The 14,110-nt window shown below is 36.5% G+C and overlaps 3 protein-coding genes across 5 annotated transcripts in view; 2 read left to right on the forward strand and 1 right to left on the reverse strand.

Annotated features, from left to right (window-relative positions):
• LOC107586540 (tachykinin-3-like) overlaps positions 1-1,410 on the forward strand; it is a 2,638-nt gene extending 1,228 nt beyond the window's left edge. The window contains exons 4-7 of the mRNA XM_016273964.1: positions 6-35; positions 117-170; positions 907-985; positions 1,149-1,410. Of these exons, the coding sequence (XP_016129450.1) occupies positions 6-35; positions 117-170; positions 907-985; positions 1,149-1,167 (182 nt within the window). The 3' untranslated portion in view covers positions 1,168-1,410. The remainder of the gene's footprint in view (positions 1-5; positions 36-116; positions 171-906; positions 986-1,148) is intronic.
• Positions 1,411-1,964: 554 nt separating this feature from the next.
• LOC107586568 (glycoprotein-N-acetylgalactosamine 3-beta-galactosyltransferase 1-A-like) lies at positions 1,965-8,119 on the reverse strand. 3 transcript variants are annotated; one of them, XM_016273991.1, is made up of 5 exons: positions 8,029-8,119; positions 7,799-7,905; positions 6,302-6,558; positions 4,401-5,065; positions 1,965-2,616 (listed from the first exon to the last, which is right to left on the reverse strand). In XM_016273991.1, exons 3-5 carry the CDS (start codon positions 6,522-6,524, stop codon positions 2,290-2,292), a joined length of 1,215 nt encoding a protein of 404 aa, XP_016129477.1. In that variant the 5' UTR covers positions 6,525-6,558; positions 7,799-7,905; positions 8,029-8,119; the 3' UTR covers positions 1,965-2,289. The 3 variants fall into 3 exon arrangements, with proteins under 3 accessions (XP_016129477.1, XP_016129476.1, XP_016129478.1); XM_016273990.1 differs by having other exon boundaries at positions 7,799-8,119; XM_016273992.1 differs by lacking the exons at positions 7,799-7,905; positions 8,029-8,119 and having other exon boundaries at positions 6,302-6,619.
• A 1,918-nt stretch (positions 8,120-10,037) lies between these two features.
• The window catches only part of LOC107586541 (beta-1,4 N-acetylgalactosaminyltransferase 1-like), a 34,529-nt gene continuing 30,456 nt past the window's right edge, over positions 10,038-14,110 (forward strand). The window contains exon 1 of the mRNA XM_016273965.1: positions 10,038-10,079. The gene's annotated coding sequence lies outside the window, so the exon portion shown is untranslated. The remainder of the gene's footprint in view (positions 10,080-14,110) is intronic.

Raw genomic sequence — 14,110 nt, forward strand, 5'->3', positions numbered from 1 at the left:
CCCAGACACAGATGATATACCACCTCAGCGTAAAAGTAAGACATTTTGAAGGGATTTTGTGCTTTCTATTCCCTGTTTTAAATATCTAAGAAAACGTAATATTTGTTGTCTTTCAGGAGAAATGCAGGATATCTTTGTTGGACTCATGGGTCGACGAAGCACTGACCCTGGTAAGTTAACAGCTTTTCTCTTTATTTCAGTGTCGTTTGTGAAAGGCATAAGTTACCTTTAGATGACCGTCGTCTTGATGTCAATTTACATCTAAACGAAATCATTTTTTGGGGTTTAGTATGAATTGAACACGATCCTGAAAAAAACGTCCTCGCGGGTTGCCCGAAATAAACAAACCTAGTACAGTAGTTCGATTCACAAACAAATGACTCTTTTGAGCCGGTTCTTTTTAGGGAATCAAAACCATACAGCTTGACCAATGCAGTCTGATTCGCACGCGAATGACTCTTATGAGTCGGTTTTTAGTGAATCAAAATATACACCAGGAGGAGCAGTGTGAATTGGTTTACGAACAAATGATTCTTGAGTATGTTAATTGAACTAATGGATCAATGATTCACACGAGTTATTGATTTGAATCTGATGAATCATTGAATAAATTCGTTGAATCTTAAAGCGGTGACTGAATCAAAATCTGCAAGTTTTTATTACTTATAGTCAAATCCGTCTCGAAATGAAGCATATGTCTAATTTAAGGTTCGTGAAACTTAAACCAGTGTCTGACTGGTTGTTCATACGAAAACCTGTAGTTAAATGTACACATTTGCAACGAGTATGTCTTTACTGAACCGTGTGGGCTAAACCTCAAACATATGACAAACTCAACAAATATCAAAGCTTAACATTGTCAGATATTTGTTCAGCATCTCAGACTTACTGTATTTGTGTTGTCAGAAACTGGGCGTCCATGGAGGAAAGATTATCCAGAAACAGGCGCAAGAGGAGGCAACTTCTTCAACAAATGCAAACTAAGGTGAGCAATTCAGTGAAGCTGTTCTGCCATCTGCAGGCTTTCTGAAGCTATTACACTTATCTTTCTAACGGCACATTTGTTCCTAAAGCATGTCTGCCTATTATTCCAAAATTACTGGCTTTTCTTGTAAATATATATACTTATTTTTGTTTGTTTGTTGCAGGTTTCGTCGTGGGTTATAGGCAAATGAATTATTTCATATCCAGTGAATCGTCCATCCCACCCTATCATGACAGCTTCGTTTCAAGACATTTCTTTGGAGCAACAACAGAAAGTCATAATTTTTTTACAAAAGTGATAGAGCAAAAGAAAATATTTATATAAGATGAATCAAATAAAACTTTCTTCTTATGGTGTGATTTGTTTCATTGTACTGCAGATTATACATTTACCTAGATATTACCACATTTGCATATCCACTTACATCGCCAGCATTTCAATATATTTATTAAAAGTTATTTTTGCTGTCTAATGTATAAAACATGATTTTTGTAAATAAAAAAATTATCTATCTGATCTCACAATCTTTTATTACTTAAACGTTCAAAACTGCATAAAATATAATGACTTTGACCCCTCAAAAAACTGTACACAGCAATAATTTGCTACATTTGCCAAAACACAGAGGTTTCATGACCAACTGCGTATATAATTATGCACATCAAACTTATATGTATTTTAACTTGATGCTAACTAATACTAATACTTAACAAGTGACTAATACTTCAAGTTTGACTTTGAGTGTTAGTGCTTTGGATATCAGTAGAAACTGTTTAGTAATGCAACAGTCATAGACAACACAACAACAAAAATAAGGTAATCTAAACTTTCCAAGTAAAGAAATATTAAAGAAACCCCAAAAAATCATCATATGAAACTCTGCTTTTCATTTTTGTCTCTGTTGAAATATAAAACTATTGAAGTCCTTCATGTACTTTGGCCATAATATATGATGAAGTATGGCTTGTGAATCAGACACTTTTACTGTACTCAGACTAGAAGGCAGCAAAATAACTTATTCAAATAGCAGGGACCGTATTAACAAATTCGTGGAGTAGCAAACACTTATTCGAAGTGACTTACAGTTGACTTATTACTGGCACAACCAGTCAAGTTACTTGATCAACAGCAATAAGGACTAAATTTGTTCATTGTTAAGGTTTGAACCTACAGCTTTTGGTTATTAGCCCAGACCTGTAACCACTACACCATTCCATTTGCACAGTACACAGTCTGGATGATTCAAAATGCTACATGCGTTCATTTTGTATTTTGTATTTAAGAAGAAACAATCATGTTAACAATCATGCAGTGCTTCTGTCCGTTATGTTTCTCCCCTGGGCAGCATTTGTGACTTTGTGACTTGTTCCAGTAGTCTTCCCTTTCTCAGCTCTGGGATTCATGGTGTTTGTTGGAGCTGACTTTTCATTAACACGCTCATCTAATCTCTGAGCTTCTGTGGTAGGTTTCCCAGTGTGGGAAGCTAAAGACAGTACAGCAGGCACTGGAGGCTGGTAGCGGTGTCGGTAGCCATATGGCCTCAGACGGTAAGTGTAGTACTCAAGAGTGTACATTAGCACAGGGTCTACGTAGTGGAAAGACACAGCTAGGTCAGAACAGCACTGTGGGCCCTGTAGAGAAAAAAAAACTAATATAAGAGATGCTGGTCTGTTACATTTCCATGTGATCGCAGACAGTTTGCATTAAAGGAATATTCTAGGTTCATTACAAGTTAAGCTCAATCAACAGCACTTATGTGTCATAATGTTGATTACTATGAAAATTAATTTGGACTTGTCCACCCTTTCTTTAAAAAAGCAAAAATCTGGCTAACAGTGTGGCTCTTTCAATTGAAATGAATGTGGCCAATCTGTAAACATTCAAATGCACCCATAAGACAAATAATGTGTATGTTAACATGACTTTTAGTGTGGAAAAAAATAACTTGCTAACTTTTTATGCATCCAGTTATATTAAAGTTTACAATTTAATTGCTAATGACCAAAAAGAGAACTTTACAGCTTAAAAAATAGTTTTAACAGAAGTGTAATTTAAGCACTTTAAAAAATAATCAGCTTTGCATTTCTAATCTTAAATTTACTTCTATTGTAAGAGCTTCAATATAACATTGTTTTTTGCTTTTTTAAAAAGAAAAATGTAAGAATTTTTTTGTCAGTCTGTCATTAATCAACAATTACCATCACACACCTGTGCGATAGGTGTATCGGATAAACGACCAGTTATTCTTTAAACGGATATTAAACAGATATTTATCTATAAACCGATTTATTCTTTTTTGCTTTTGCTTTTTTTTTATTCTGTCATTAACATTGTTCGATTGAGCTTAACTTGTATTAAAAAGGAATTTTTCTGAAAGAAATTGCACAGTTCTATTCCTAATCATACTTGTTTTTATACTAACTTTATAAACTCTGAAATAGCATTCGTATCCTTTCTTGTTGCCACTTTGATGACCACGACAGGACAAAATTGTGTTAATTTCTTGGGTTTTGTATTGCTAGTCATTAGCTGTCTAGTCACAAAACACATCATCATGTACATGAAAGAAAAACTATTGACAAATGCTGTCCCCATCAAACCTATCCATTTTTGGTTTCACTTGCAATCACCTGAAGGAGTTTCTAGTTCAGTGTGGCATTTAAAAAAATGAGAGGGTTAAAATTATAAGGTAATTCCAATCTAAAAGTATATTTCTCAAACAATGTTGTTAATTTTTTACTTGAATGGAAAATTGCTTTTGACACTTTAATTGTTTTTTATTCTCAGGCATAGATGGTACTTAAGTTCTTAAAACTTTTTTAAAAATTAGTTTAATTAGTTTAACTTCTGTCATTACCAAAGTAATAACTAATTTGCTTCCTGTGTGTAGGAGACGGAAGCTGTGGAATGTAGAGAAATGTCACAAAGGACATAGAATATCTTAGGAAAAATTACGATGAGTGCATATTTTATTCTACACTACCATTCAAAAGTTTGCATTAAATTAATCAAAAGTAACAGAACAGACATTTATAATATTACAAAAGTTTTCCATTTCAAATAAATCCTGTCCTTCATATTAATCAAAGAATTCTGAAAAAAAATGTATTACAATTTTTTCAAAACTATTAAGCACTATTAACTATTAAATTTGCTAATAATAAGAAGAAGGAGAAAAAAATGTTTCTTAAGCACTATATCTGCATATTAGAATGATTTCCAAAGGATCATGTGACACTGAAGACTGGAGTAATGACATTTTAAAATATACAGAATTACAATAGAAAACCGTTATTTTGAAGTGTAATAACTGATAACATAAAATACTTATTTCAAAAACATTTTAAAAAACGTATCAACCCCAAACGTTTGAACGCTAGTGTAACTGTGCAAAAAATCAAAGTGTTTGACTTACTTCTACAATTGGGTAGAAGCAGTAGTTCCAGTACCAGAAGGTCTTGGAGAACTTTCCTGTAAGATGGTGCTCAGGAATGAAAGGATGGAAGGTTTCACGTTGTAGTGTGTCCCTGGAGTCCCCTGCTACCACCCCCATTTTCTCCAGACACTGACCCATTGCTAGATCCTCTACTGAGGTGGTATGAGTGCACACTTTAGTGCTAAAACCCTCCACAAACCTTCTCAGGGCCTCTTTGCTGAGCACATAACCTGCGCCACCGCTCATGTAGCCCTGCTTGGCGTACGGCTTGAATCTCTTTCCAAAGTATATGGGCTGCTCTGCCGTGTAGTTTGACAAGACCCAGCGCAAGTTGTCCACAACGACGAACGTGTCATCGTCGGTTTTGAGAAACCAGTCTGCCTCATCGCCGTGGTTCTTCAGAGCATAGTGGAAAGCACGAATGGTCTTCCAGTAGAGCTGGTCGCGGCCTTCTCCTGTGCCAAGGCCCACTGTGGGGAAGCTGTGGTCTTCTTCAGAGCTCATGAACAGCACTACGTTACAGTGACGGCTCCATGTTGCCTTCACATGCCAAGCCTTTGACTGTAGATTACTAGGCCCTGTCATTACCCAGCACAAGATACGCACTTTCTTAAACAGCTCATCTGCGATGTGACTGTCCTCTCCTGTGTATTTAAAACAAATTTCATAGTTATGTTGCAATTTAATACAATACAAAATATTATACTCATTAGAGACTTTATATTGTAGTGATTCTGTAAGCGCTGCATTAAAAAAATTAAAAAAGCTTTACACATACAGAAAACAACAGTAATTTTGAAAAATATGCTTCAAATTATGTATACCTATCAGTAGCCTAATAAAAGCTATTTTATTTTACATGTGGTTTTGAAGAACTTTTATAGCATTTACAATAATCAATTTAAAACAAACTTTATTTTTTATATTAAATATTTTTTATTAAATATTTTTCATTGTGTGTTTTGCATCTTGTCAGGCATATTTAGAACAAGAATAATTAAATGACATTAATAGACTCTATTTAAGGATCACAGTGCAGCCCTAAAAACTAATTACTTGTAATTTTAAATCTTAACCAATCTTTTTTTTAAACAAAATAGTATTATTATTATTTATTTGTAATACACACAAACACACACACACACACACACACACACACACACATATATATATATATATATATATGTATATATATATATATAATGTGTGTGTGTGTGTATTACAAAACAAGCATCAAGTCATTAACCAACAACCATCCTAATCCTCTCTTTAACTCAGTAACACCCCTGTAATCGGACACTTTTTTTTTTTGCATGATCAATTAATCATGGTTTTAAACAAAATAGTATTATTATTATTTATTTGTAATACACACAAACACACACACACACACACACACACATATATATATATATATATATATATATAAATATATATATATGTATATATATATATATAATGTGTGTGTGTGTGTATTACAAAACAAGCATCAAGTCATTAACCAACAACCATCCTAATCCTCTCTTTAACTCAGTAACACCCCTGTAATCGGACACTTTTTTTTTTTGCATGATCAATTAATCATGGCTGACTGTGAATACAGTGGCATTGGTAACTAAAAACAAGACACTTTTGCATAATATTGCCGCTATCCTGCTCTAGTAGGCCTATGTGCCAGTAAAATTGCTTAGTGCACTTTTAACACATTACTGTGACTACAAAATACACTTTTATACAATATTGTCCAGTGAAAACTCAATTAAGTGTTTATAAAGTGAAAGCTTTGCATCAGCTATTATGTTGCAGACAGTGCTATATATATCATGTTACACTCATTAATGTATGTAACATAAATGATGCACTAGAGGGCGCTGCAGCACCTGGCTGGTGAGGGTGTTTGAGGTTGATCAGGGCAGATCCTTCCACTTTCCAGGTAAGGTTGGGGGTGTTTTGTTCAGGCCCAAGTGGAGCAGGGTTGCTCTTGCCATCAAGCTTCCAGCCGAAGCTCTTCTCAAACCACACCTGTCTCAAGAAGACGTACAAGGTGCAGCTGCCCACCAGGAAGCCCAGGGAGAAAGCACATCTTGAATTCCCTGCTTTCATGGTGACAATTCAGTGATCCCGCCAATATTGGTCACTGTGAGGGTAGAAAAATACTGGTTACTTTGAGTGTATTAATTTTCAGTGATTGTTTTAACAGTCTGGATACAAAGATCCTAATATACTATAACCTGCATTATGAAATGACAAAATACTATTTTAAAATTATGTTAATTATTACTTTTTAAAATGTTCTATCTGGGGGGAGGGGGGGCGGGGGGTGGGGGGGGGACACTGAAATAGCATTTGTTTCCTTTCTTAGACAAATGTATCCCTTCAGCCATATAACAGGAAACCTGGCAAAAAATAAAAAACTTTTTCCAAACTTTTTTTTTTTTCAGAAATATTTACCCATTTTACCCAAAATATTTACTTGGCACACCCTGTGACATTTTAAGTTAATATAACAACACATTTGCATTTTTATGGCTCTCTGATGTCAGTTAATGGCCACATGACATGCAAGTAAACAAATACATTATTTCCCTTTTTAGTAAGTGTTTTATATATATATATATATGTATAATTATTTATGTAATTTTATTTAATTAATTAATAGATTTTCTTATCAACCCCTCTAAAAACATACTTGACCTACCATGAGGTTTCTCATATTAGGGTAAGATAGGCTACTTTCTAAATTATAACCTTATATAACTGAATAGACAAAACATAAACTAAATCATTTCAGGCATGCTATATAAACCCATTTTCTATTTGGGATTAAGCTGCTGTCATGTTAAATCTGAGGAATAGATCATGAGCTGGTTACCTTGCATGACTGATAAATCTTGGTTCTTACCCTCATTTCCAAGAATTAGGCACCTGCTGCTGCTGCCAGGCCTTCAGTCATATTGCTAGTGTGTTTAAAAATGTCAATTTTACTAAGTTGATAAGTAACATTCAGGTTGACTGCAGAGTTATCCCTTTGTATAATGATGGATGAAACACTTCTAAAAAATATTCGAAATAATTCTCTATTATTACTGTTAGACCTAATATTTAGTGGACAAATGGAATGTTTGCTCTAGCGAAATCCTACAAAGACCCTACAAATCCCAGTCTAAGCTGGATTTTTTTTTCAAATTCAATTAATAGACAGACTACTGCACGGAATTTTACGTTATTACATTCATATTTTAATGCGTGGACAAAATAAATAACATTCTGTAATACTGGGTTATATGGTATATGCATAAGACAACCAAATTACACATAATGCATGCAGTTGTGAAGACATAAGGGGTGCATTGGAGATCTAGGACAAAGGCCCTTACCTTGCATTCTTTACCTCCCCTCTGCAAGCCTCTCATTGTCCCAAAGAACGCTGTGAACTCCAGTCAGTTTCATGCCTTCAGTCTTTATTCCTCTCAGTATCCGCGAGCTTACAGGAGAGGAGCGCGTACGTTACACACAAACAAACGTTGAGGATTTCATTCTTTAGTTAAAGGAAATCGTGTGCGCTAGTCACCCGACTTATTTTGCCCCGTAATAGCATACGGTTTACCTTTAACCGTATGGTGAAAAGGCCTCTTTGTGCGCTATTACCGGACAACAGATCCTCTGTCATGAGCGTGTACTGTGTCTGCATCACACACGGATCGCCGTATCGAGGTGTTTGATTGGAGGAACGGCCGGTTTGTTGTCATGCAACCCAGTATCACGGCAGTTCGTGATATAGTCCCCGCACACTAGGGGCGTTCGCTCATTTCAAGGATGACAAATTTGATGATAACTTTTGTTTATATAGCCATTAATGTGTGTACTTTTCGTCTACCTGTTAAGTACAATTAATATTGTTCCAAATCTGAATAACAAAAAAGTGCCTGTTAACCATCAGAGGGCAAAAGACAAAGTGGTAATAAAGATACAGCACTAATGCAAATTAAACTATTCTCAATTTATTTCACACAGCCATATGCAGATTTGTATTTATTTCTTAATTGTAGTTATGATGCCAATAGAATAAAATAATAAATATTGAAATGTCCTCCTAGAAAGCAGCATCGAACAGTAGCATTTAGTAGATTTAGTAAATAGCTATTACTTTATATTTATTGTATGTTACTTTTACATTTTTAATGTGAAATTTTGTAAGGGTAAAGGCCCGTTCACACCAAGAACGATAACTATAAAGATAATTTTATTAGCGTCCACACCAGCGGGCGATATTTTTTTATTATTATTTTTATTGCAGAGAACGGGAACATACAAAAGAATAAGCATACATCACATAATATCAACCACAAAAATAAAATGGAAACCAAGAAAAAATAAACATAAGAGGGCCATCATCTAAACATGATCACATGAAGGGATCAAAGGCAGAGCAAATCCTAACAGTCCTTATAGCTTTCTTATTAGTAGATACTGAAATTACATTCAAATAATTTTCCATTTCTTTACCAGCGGGTGATATCGTCTGTTTATTCCAAGCGCACGCTCGTCTGCCGCTTTAAATGCTCCAGCCCGTTATGGCAGGATTGATTCTGATTGGCTGTCAATGTTTTTATCGTTCATCAGCTAGAAAAAAATCGTTCTGAAACTATAGTGATTCCAACCATATCGTTTCTCTGTGCCTTTATCGTTATAGCTGTGGCGTGGACTCTGTCATTCTTTAATATTGAGAACGATTTTTAGAAATATATATCTATCGTTATCTTCTTTAGGCTATAGTTATCGTCCTTGGTGTGAACAGGCCTTAAGGTGTTTCACGCTCACTTGGATGAAGCCACAAGATGTCTCCATTTACTTGCTGTAGCTATACATGAAGCTGCTATCAAGGGCAGATCTGATGGGCATTTTTGGTCAATTGTCTGAGGCAAATGTAAGGCAAACGTTACATTATGCATGCTTATGAATGATTGGAAACAGTTAGAGTCCATCAGTAGGCCTACTATCACTCTAAAAAATGCTGGGTTGTTTCAACCCAACTTTGGGTCAAATATGGACTAACCCAACTTTTGGGTTAAAAATTTAATGTAAAAATTTAACCCAACGGTTGGGTTAGTCCATATTTGACCCAAAGTTGGGTTGAAACAACCCAGCATTTTTTAGAGTGAATTTTGACTGAAAACCATAAGGATTCTATTAAAGATGAAAGGGAACGGTATTCCCGATTCAGTCTTGTGAATGAAGTCAGTAAACCTTTGGGTCTTCTGGATACCTGAGGATTCAAATGCATTTTGCATTGCAAATTATGTATATTAATTAATTTTCAGCCTATAAGCATACGTTTTTGCTTAACCCCACGTATAAGATATTAATAAGATAGTTTAAGTTAATTGCTGGAATATGCTTAAAAATGATGTTATGGGGGGAAAAACATTTTAAGTGCAATGCAAAATAATGGTTATAAGCGTATAGGTTATTGAAAAGATTCTTTCTTGTTAATGTTTATCTTAACAGACCGCAGTGTCTTGTCCTAGTTCCGCATATGGTTTGAAGTGCGTTTATGCTTCTATTTCACCAAACGGCAGATGTTTCACGCCCTTATTCACTCTCTCTACACACGTCTTGAGGCAGTTACTTCGATTTTGGATTTGCCCAATTTTTAGGGTAAGGCATTATAATTCAAATCAAATTATTAGATTATTAAATTAATATGTCAAAACATACATGATTAGATTGGGGCGAAATCAACGAAGTAAATTTCCTCAAATCGGAAATGATAATAATTCAAAGTTTGTTACGTGAATTTCAAAGATGAAATTGAGTAAATAATATGGGCCTGTTTAATGCAAGCTTGAAATGTTTAGAAACCTATCCTAATTCAAAAAGAGAAAAAAGGTAACTTGTTTTCAAAGTGTAAAAGCTCTTCTCATTTGATCTTGAAGTTGTTGCTGTTCTCCTCTTCAGGCAAAACAAAGATGATCTAATTTTTCATTAGTGTCCATAAGCTACATTAGAAGTTAAAACAATTAATAACAATAGTTATAAATAAAAAACAATTTAAATAAAGCGTAATGTAAAAATAAAGCTAATTTACATACATAGGAAGTACGTGTTGTTCACTAAAGCTATGCTACATTTATAAATGTATTGAAGTTTTAAAATAGTATAGATTCCACTTTAATGTTAATATGGGGTTCAAACAAATATGATATTTAGAACAAAAGCTAAATATGAATTTATATTGGCCTGATTTATAAGTTGCAATCCAAATGTGTAATATGTAGAATTGCAGACTATAAAAGAAATGCATTATTAACTGACCCTGTTCACCAGGGTGATGGTTATGTCAGGCAGTTAATGTATTCATTTACAGTACAGCTTGTTATAAAAACTCTTTACTGCTTTGTTTTCTGACCACACATGACATATGTTGTACACTCACTTAGCTGAACTGTAAATGGCAGTGTTGGCAAGGCTGTTGAGTCCATCTTGAAGTGAGAAATCAACACAAAAACCTTTCCTCACAAGAAGCATATTGTGATTGACAAAACATTTGGTAACTGAACAGAATTTCATTAGGTTTATGGACTTTTCTTTTTTTTTACAACAAATTTAACAGAAACAGGTTCACAAATTAACATGTGCTCTGTTGGTGGCTGATTTAGCATTCTTCATCATTGACGATGATGACTGTCACTTTAAGTATGGCTCCAAGGTCACATATAGGCCTACAATATTGTGACACAAGCTTCCAATCTCCTGATGTTGCTAATAAACTTGTTTTTTATTTTGTCATCATTTTTAGTTTCCCTTCTTTTCAAAAAGTTTAATTCCTCAAAATTCAGTGTTAAGTGCATTTCCCAAAAGCAACTATCGTCGCAAGTTCTGTCATTACCAAGACGAGGCGGAAGTGCAAGGGTGATCACGCTTTTGCTGCAATTGCGCCAAGACTCTGGAATGATCTACCCATTTTTATTAGAATGGCTTCATCTGTGGCTATTTTGAAGTCTAAATTAAAAACCTATCTGTTCGATAAGGCTTTAATTCTGGTTGAAGCACTCTTTATCCTTTTCCTATATTTTTCTGCATGTTATGATGTTTTTGTTTTTCATTGTGTTGTTGCTGTTTTTAGTTATTCTGTTGTAAAGCACATTGGTTAACTCTGGTTGTAGTAAATAGTGCTATATAAATAAAATTGCCATTGACATTGATAGTTTTCATGAATGAATGAACGCCCACATGGAGGGCAAAGGCTTTCCTCCACTGACCGCCAGTTATTTTTTATGATGTTTGCATTAAGTAGTAATGTAGTAAGACAGTGATATTTAAAGGCCAAATTCAGTATACACTTTATTGATGATTTAGACTTTGTAAAGTCAGAGCCGATCTTCCCTATAAGCAAAATACGCAAGCTGCGTAGGTCCCCCGAAACACCAGGGGGTCCCCTTGCTCTCAAAGATGATTTAATTTTAGTTTCGTTTTTGAATTTGGCCAGCGGTTATGAAAACATGAACGATCATTTCTTTTAAGGCGGCGCGCTGTCGCCCTTTCTACGTAAAAATCAGTCAAATCATGAAAATCAGTCAAATCATGTAATGTGAATGTTGTACAGTCTTGCTCGAGACAAAAAAAAAACGAGTTGAAAGCGTGCCGCGGGATTCGAGACAGAGTGATACACGGACAAGTGTGTTTCATTCATTCGTTCATTACCACTCATACCCCACTCCTTATGGATTGCTAATAGCCAAAACTTTTATTTTGTTCACATATCTTCGTTTTATTCTTTTGAGAGATGATCTAAATTTTTTTTAATTGGAACAGACTAATGGTGTGTTCACACCAGACGCAAAGCGAATATGCGCATCGCGTCACTCGCTCTAGATTAAGCCCCGTTCACACCGCCAGCGACACACAGCGACAGAGCGACATAATCTCATTCATTTTCAATGGAGAGCTGGCGACTTCCGGCGACACGAGCGACAGTGACCGTTACAGTGTGTTCACACCAAACGCGAATTTAATTATTCGCGCGAGTAGATTACATACATTACATCAATGCAAAGATGTAATGAATGCAAAGAATCCAGGCGACGCGAATGACGCGAAATGCGCGACGCGTTTGCCGCGAACGCGAGATATTCGCCTCAATCGCGTCTTTCGCGCAAGTTCAAAAATTTCAACTCGAGCAGAAAATTCGCCTGACGCGTTCTCGCGCAAGCCAATCAGCTAAGAGCTTATAGGCACATCTGGTTGAATCCGACAATAGAAGAGAGCATTATTGCAGCCATCTGTTATTATATAGGTCTGGAGCATAGAAAACAATTAAAATCAGTTGTAGTGGTAGTTGTATTTTATTAGCATGGCTACGGAGATGCTGCTATCAATAATAAAAATAATAGTAATATCACTGTGTATATACAGTAGTAAAATGTAACACACACATTTATACAGGATCCTAATGTTATTCATCATCCTCTGGATGGTGCTGTGAACCCAGACACGTCGGTGTTTTGCTTTCCATTGTATTTGGGACTTTTTGACAACAGGTACAAAACAGCGATTGTAGTTATCTTCACCATGGTTGATCGCGCTGTATTTATTCGCGCGAATGACATGAAAAACATCCCGCGAGTAATCTAGAGCGAGTGGCGCGATGCGCATATTCGCTTCGCGTCTGGTGTGAACGAACCATTATGGCCAGGCGACGCGAATGACGCGAAATGCGCAGCGCTTTGCGTTTGGTGTGAACGCTCCGGTTACTATCGTAACCTCGGTTCCCTTCCAACCTTTCCTGAAGTCCTATTGGCTCCCGCCAGTCCAAATGACTGGCCAATTGACGCAAAGTATGCAAATCGCATGCAAATACTGACGAGCTCGAGAGGCAGTATAAAATGCTGTGCACGCAACAATTACGTCAGAATCTGATACTGAACGCAGCTTAGCTGATCGAGCAGCGAACACGGCGACCACCGTGATGTCTCGTTCCCGCTCTCAGGGAACCGAGGTTACGATAGTAACCGGAGCGTTCCCTCTCGAGTTTTCACGAGACATCACGGAGCTATTTCTCCGTTATGGGAACGATATTCAATCCCGCCGTGAGAGAGGCTACGAGCATACGATAGTAACCGGAGTGTTCCCTCTCGAGCTTTCACGAGACATCACAGAGATATTTCTCCGTTATGGGAACGATATTCAATCCCGCCGTGAGAGAAGCTACGAACAGCCTGTACAAGTTACACACTCAGCGAAGATAGAACACACACCATTCCCAACCAATAGCGACGCTTGTTAGGCAGGCTCGCAGCTGATAGGTGGATAGGTATAGGTAGCAACACACAAATAGAGGTAGCATAAACGTGAATCAGTCACTCACCGACAGCACTCGGGAGGCTAAGGACTGAACGTCCAGCTTGTAAAACCTGGCGAAGGTATTCTGAGAAGACCAGCCGGCTGCAAAGCATATATCTTGAATAGACATACCTCTCAACCACGCCCAGGAGGAGGCGATAGCTCTTGTTGAATGGGCCCTAATGTGAAAGGGGCATTCCAAACCTTGGCTCGTATAAGCAGTCGTGATAGCGTCCACAATCCAGTGGGAAAGTCTCTGTTTTGACACGGCCCGACCCTTCGCACAACCACCGTAGCACACGAAAAGCTGGTCATATTGGCGAAAGTTGGCCAAACGGTCAATGTAA

Source organism: Sinocyclocheilus grahami, unplaced genomic scaffold (genome assembly GCF_001515645.1).
Source record: "Sinocyclocheilus grahami isolate Dianchi unplaced genomic scaffold, SAMN03320097.WGS_v1.1 scaffold83.1, whole genome shotgun sequence".
NCBI lineage: Eukaryota > Metazoa > Chordata > Actinopteri > Cypriniformes > Cyprinidae > Sinocyclocheilus > Sinocyclocheilus grahami.

Excerpts from the sequence above, each read along its gene's own strand:
- LOC107586568 (XM_016273991.1), bottom strand. The coding sequence starts at position 6,524 with ATGAAAGCAGGGAATTCAAGATGTGCTTTCTCCCTGGGCTTCCTGGTG. Across the intron at positions 5,066-6,301 it reads CAAACACCCTCACCAGCCAG|GAGAGGACAGTCACATCGCA; the intron begins GTGCTGCAGCGC and ends TTAAATACACAG. Across the intron at positions 2,617-4,400 it reads GCTTCTACCCAATTGTAGAA|GGCCCACAGTGCTGTTCTGA; the intron begins GTAAGTCAAACA and ends TTTTCTCTACAG.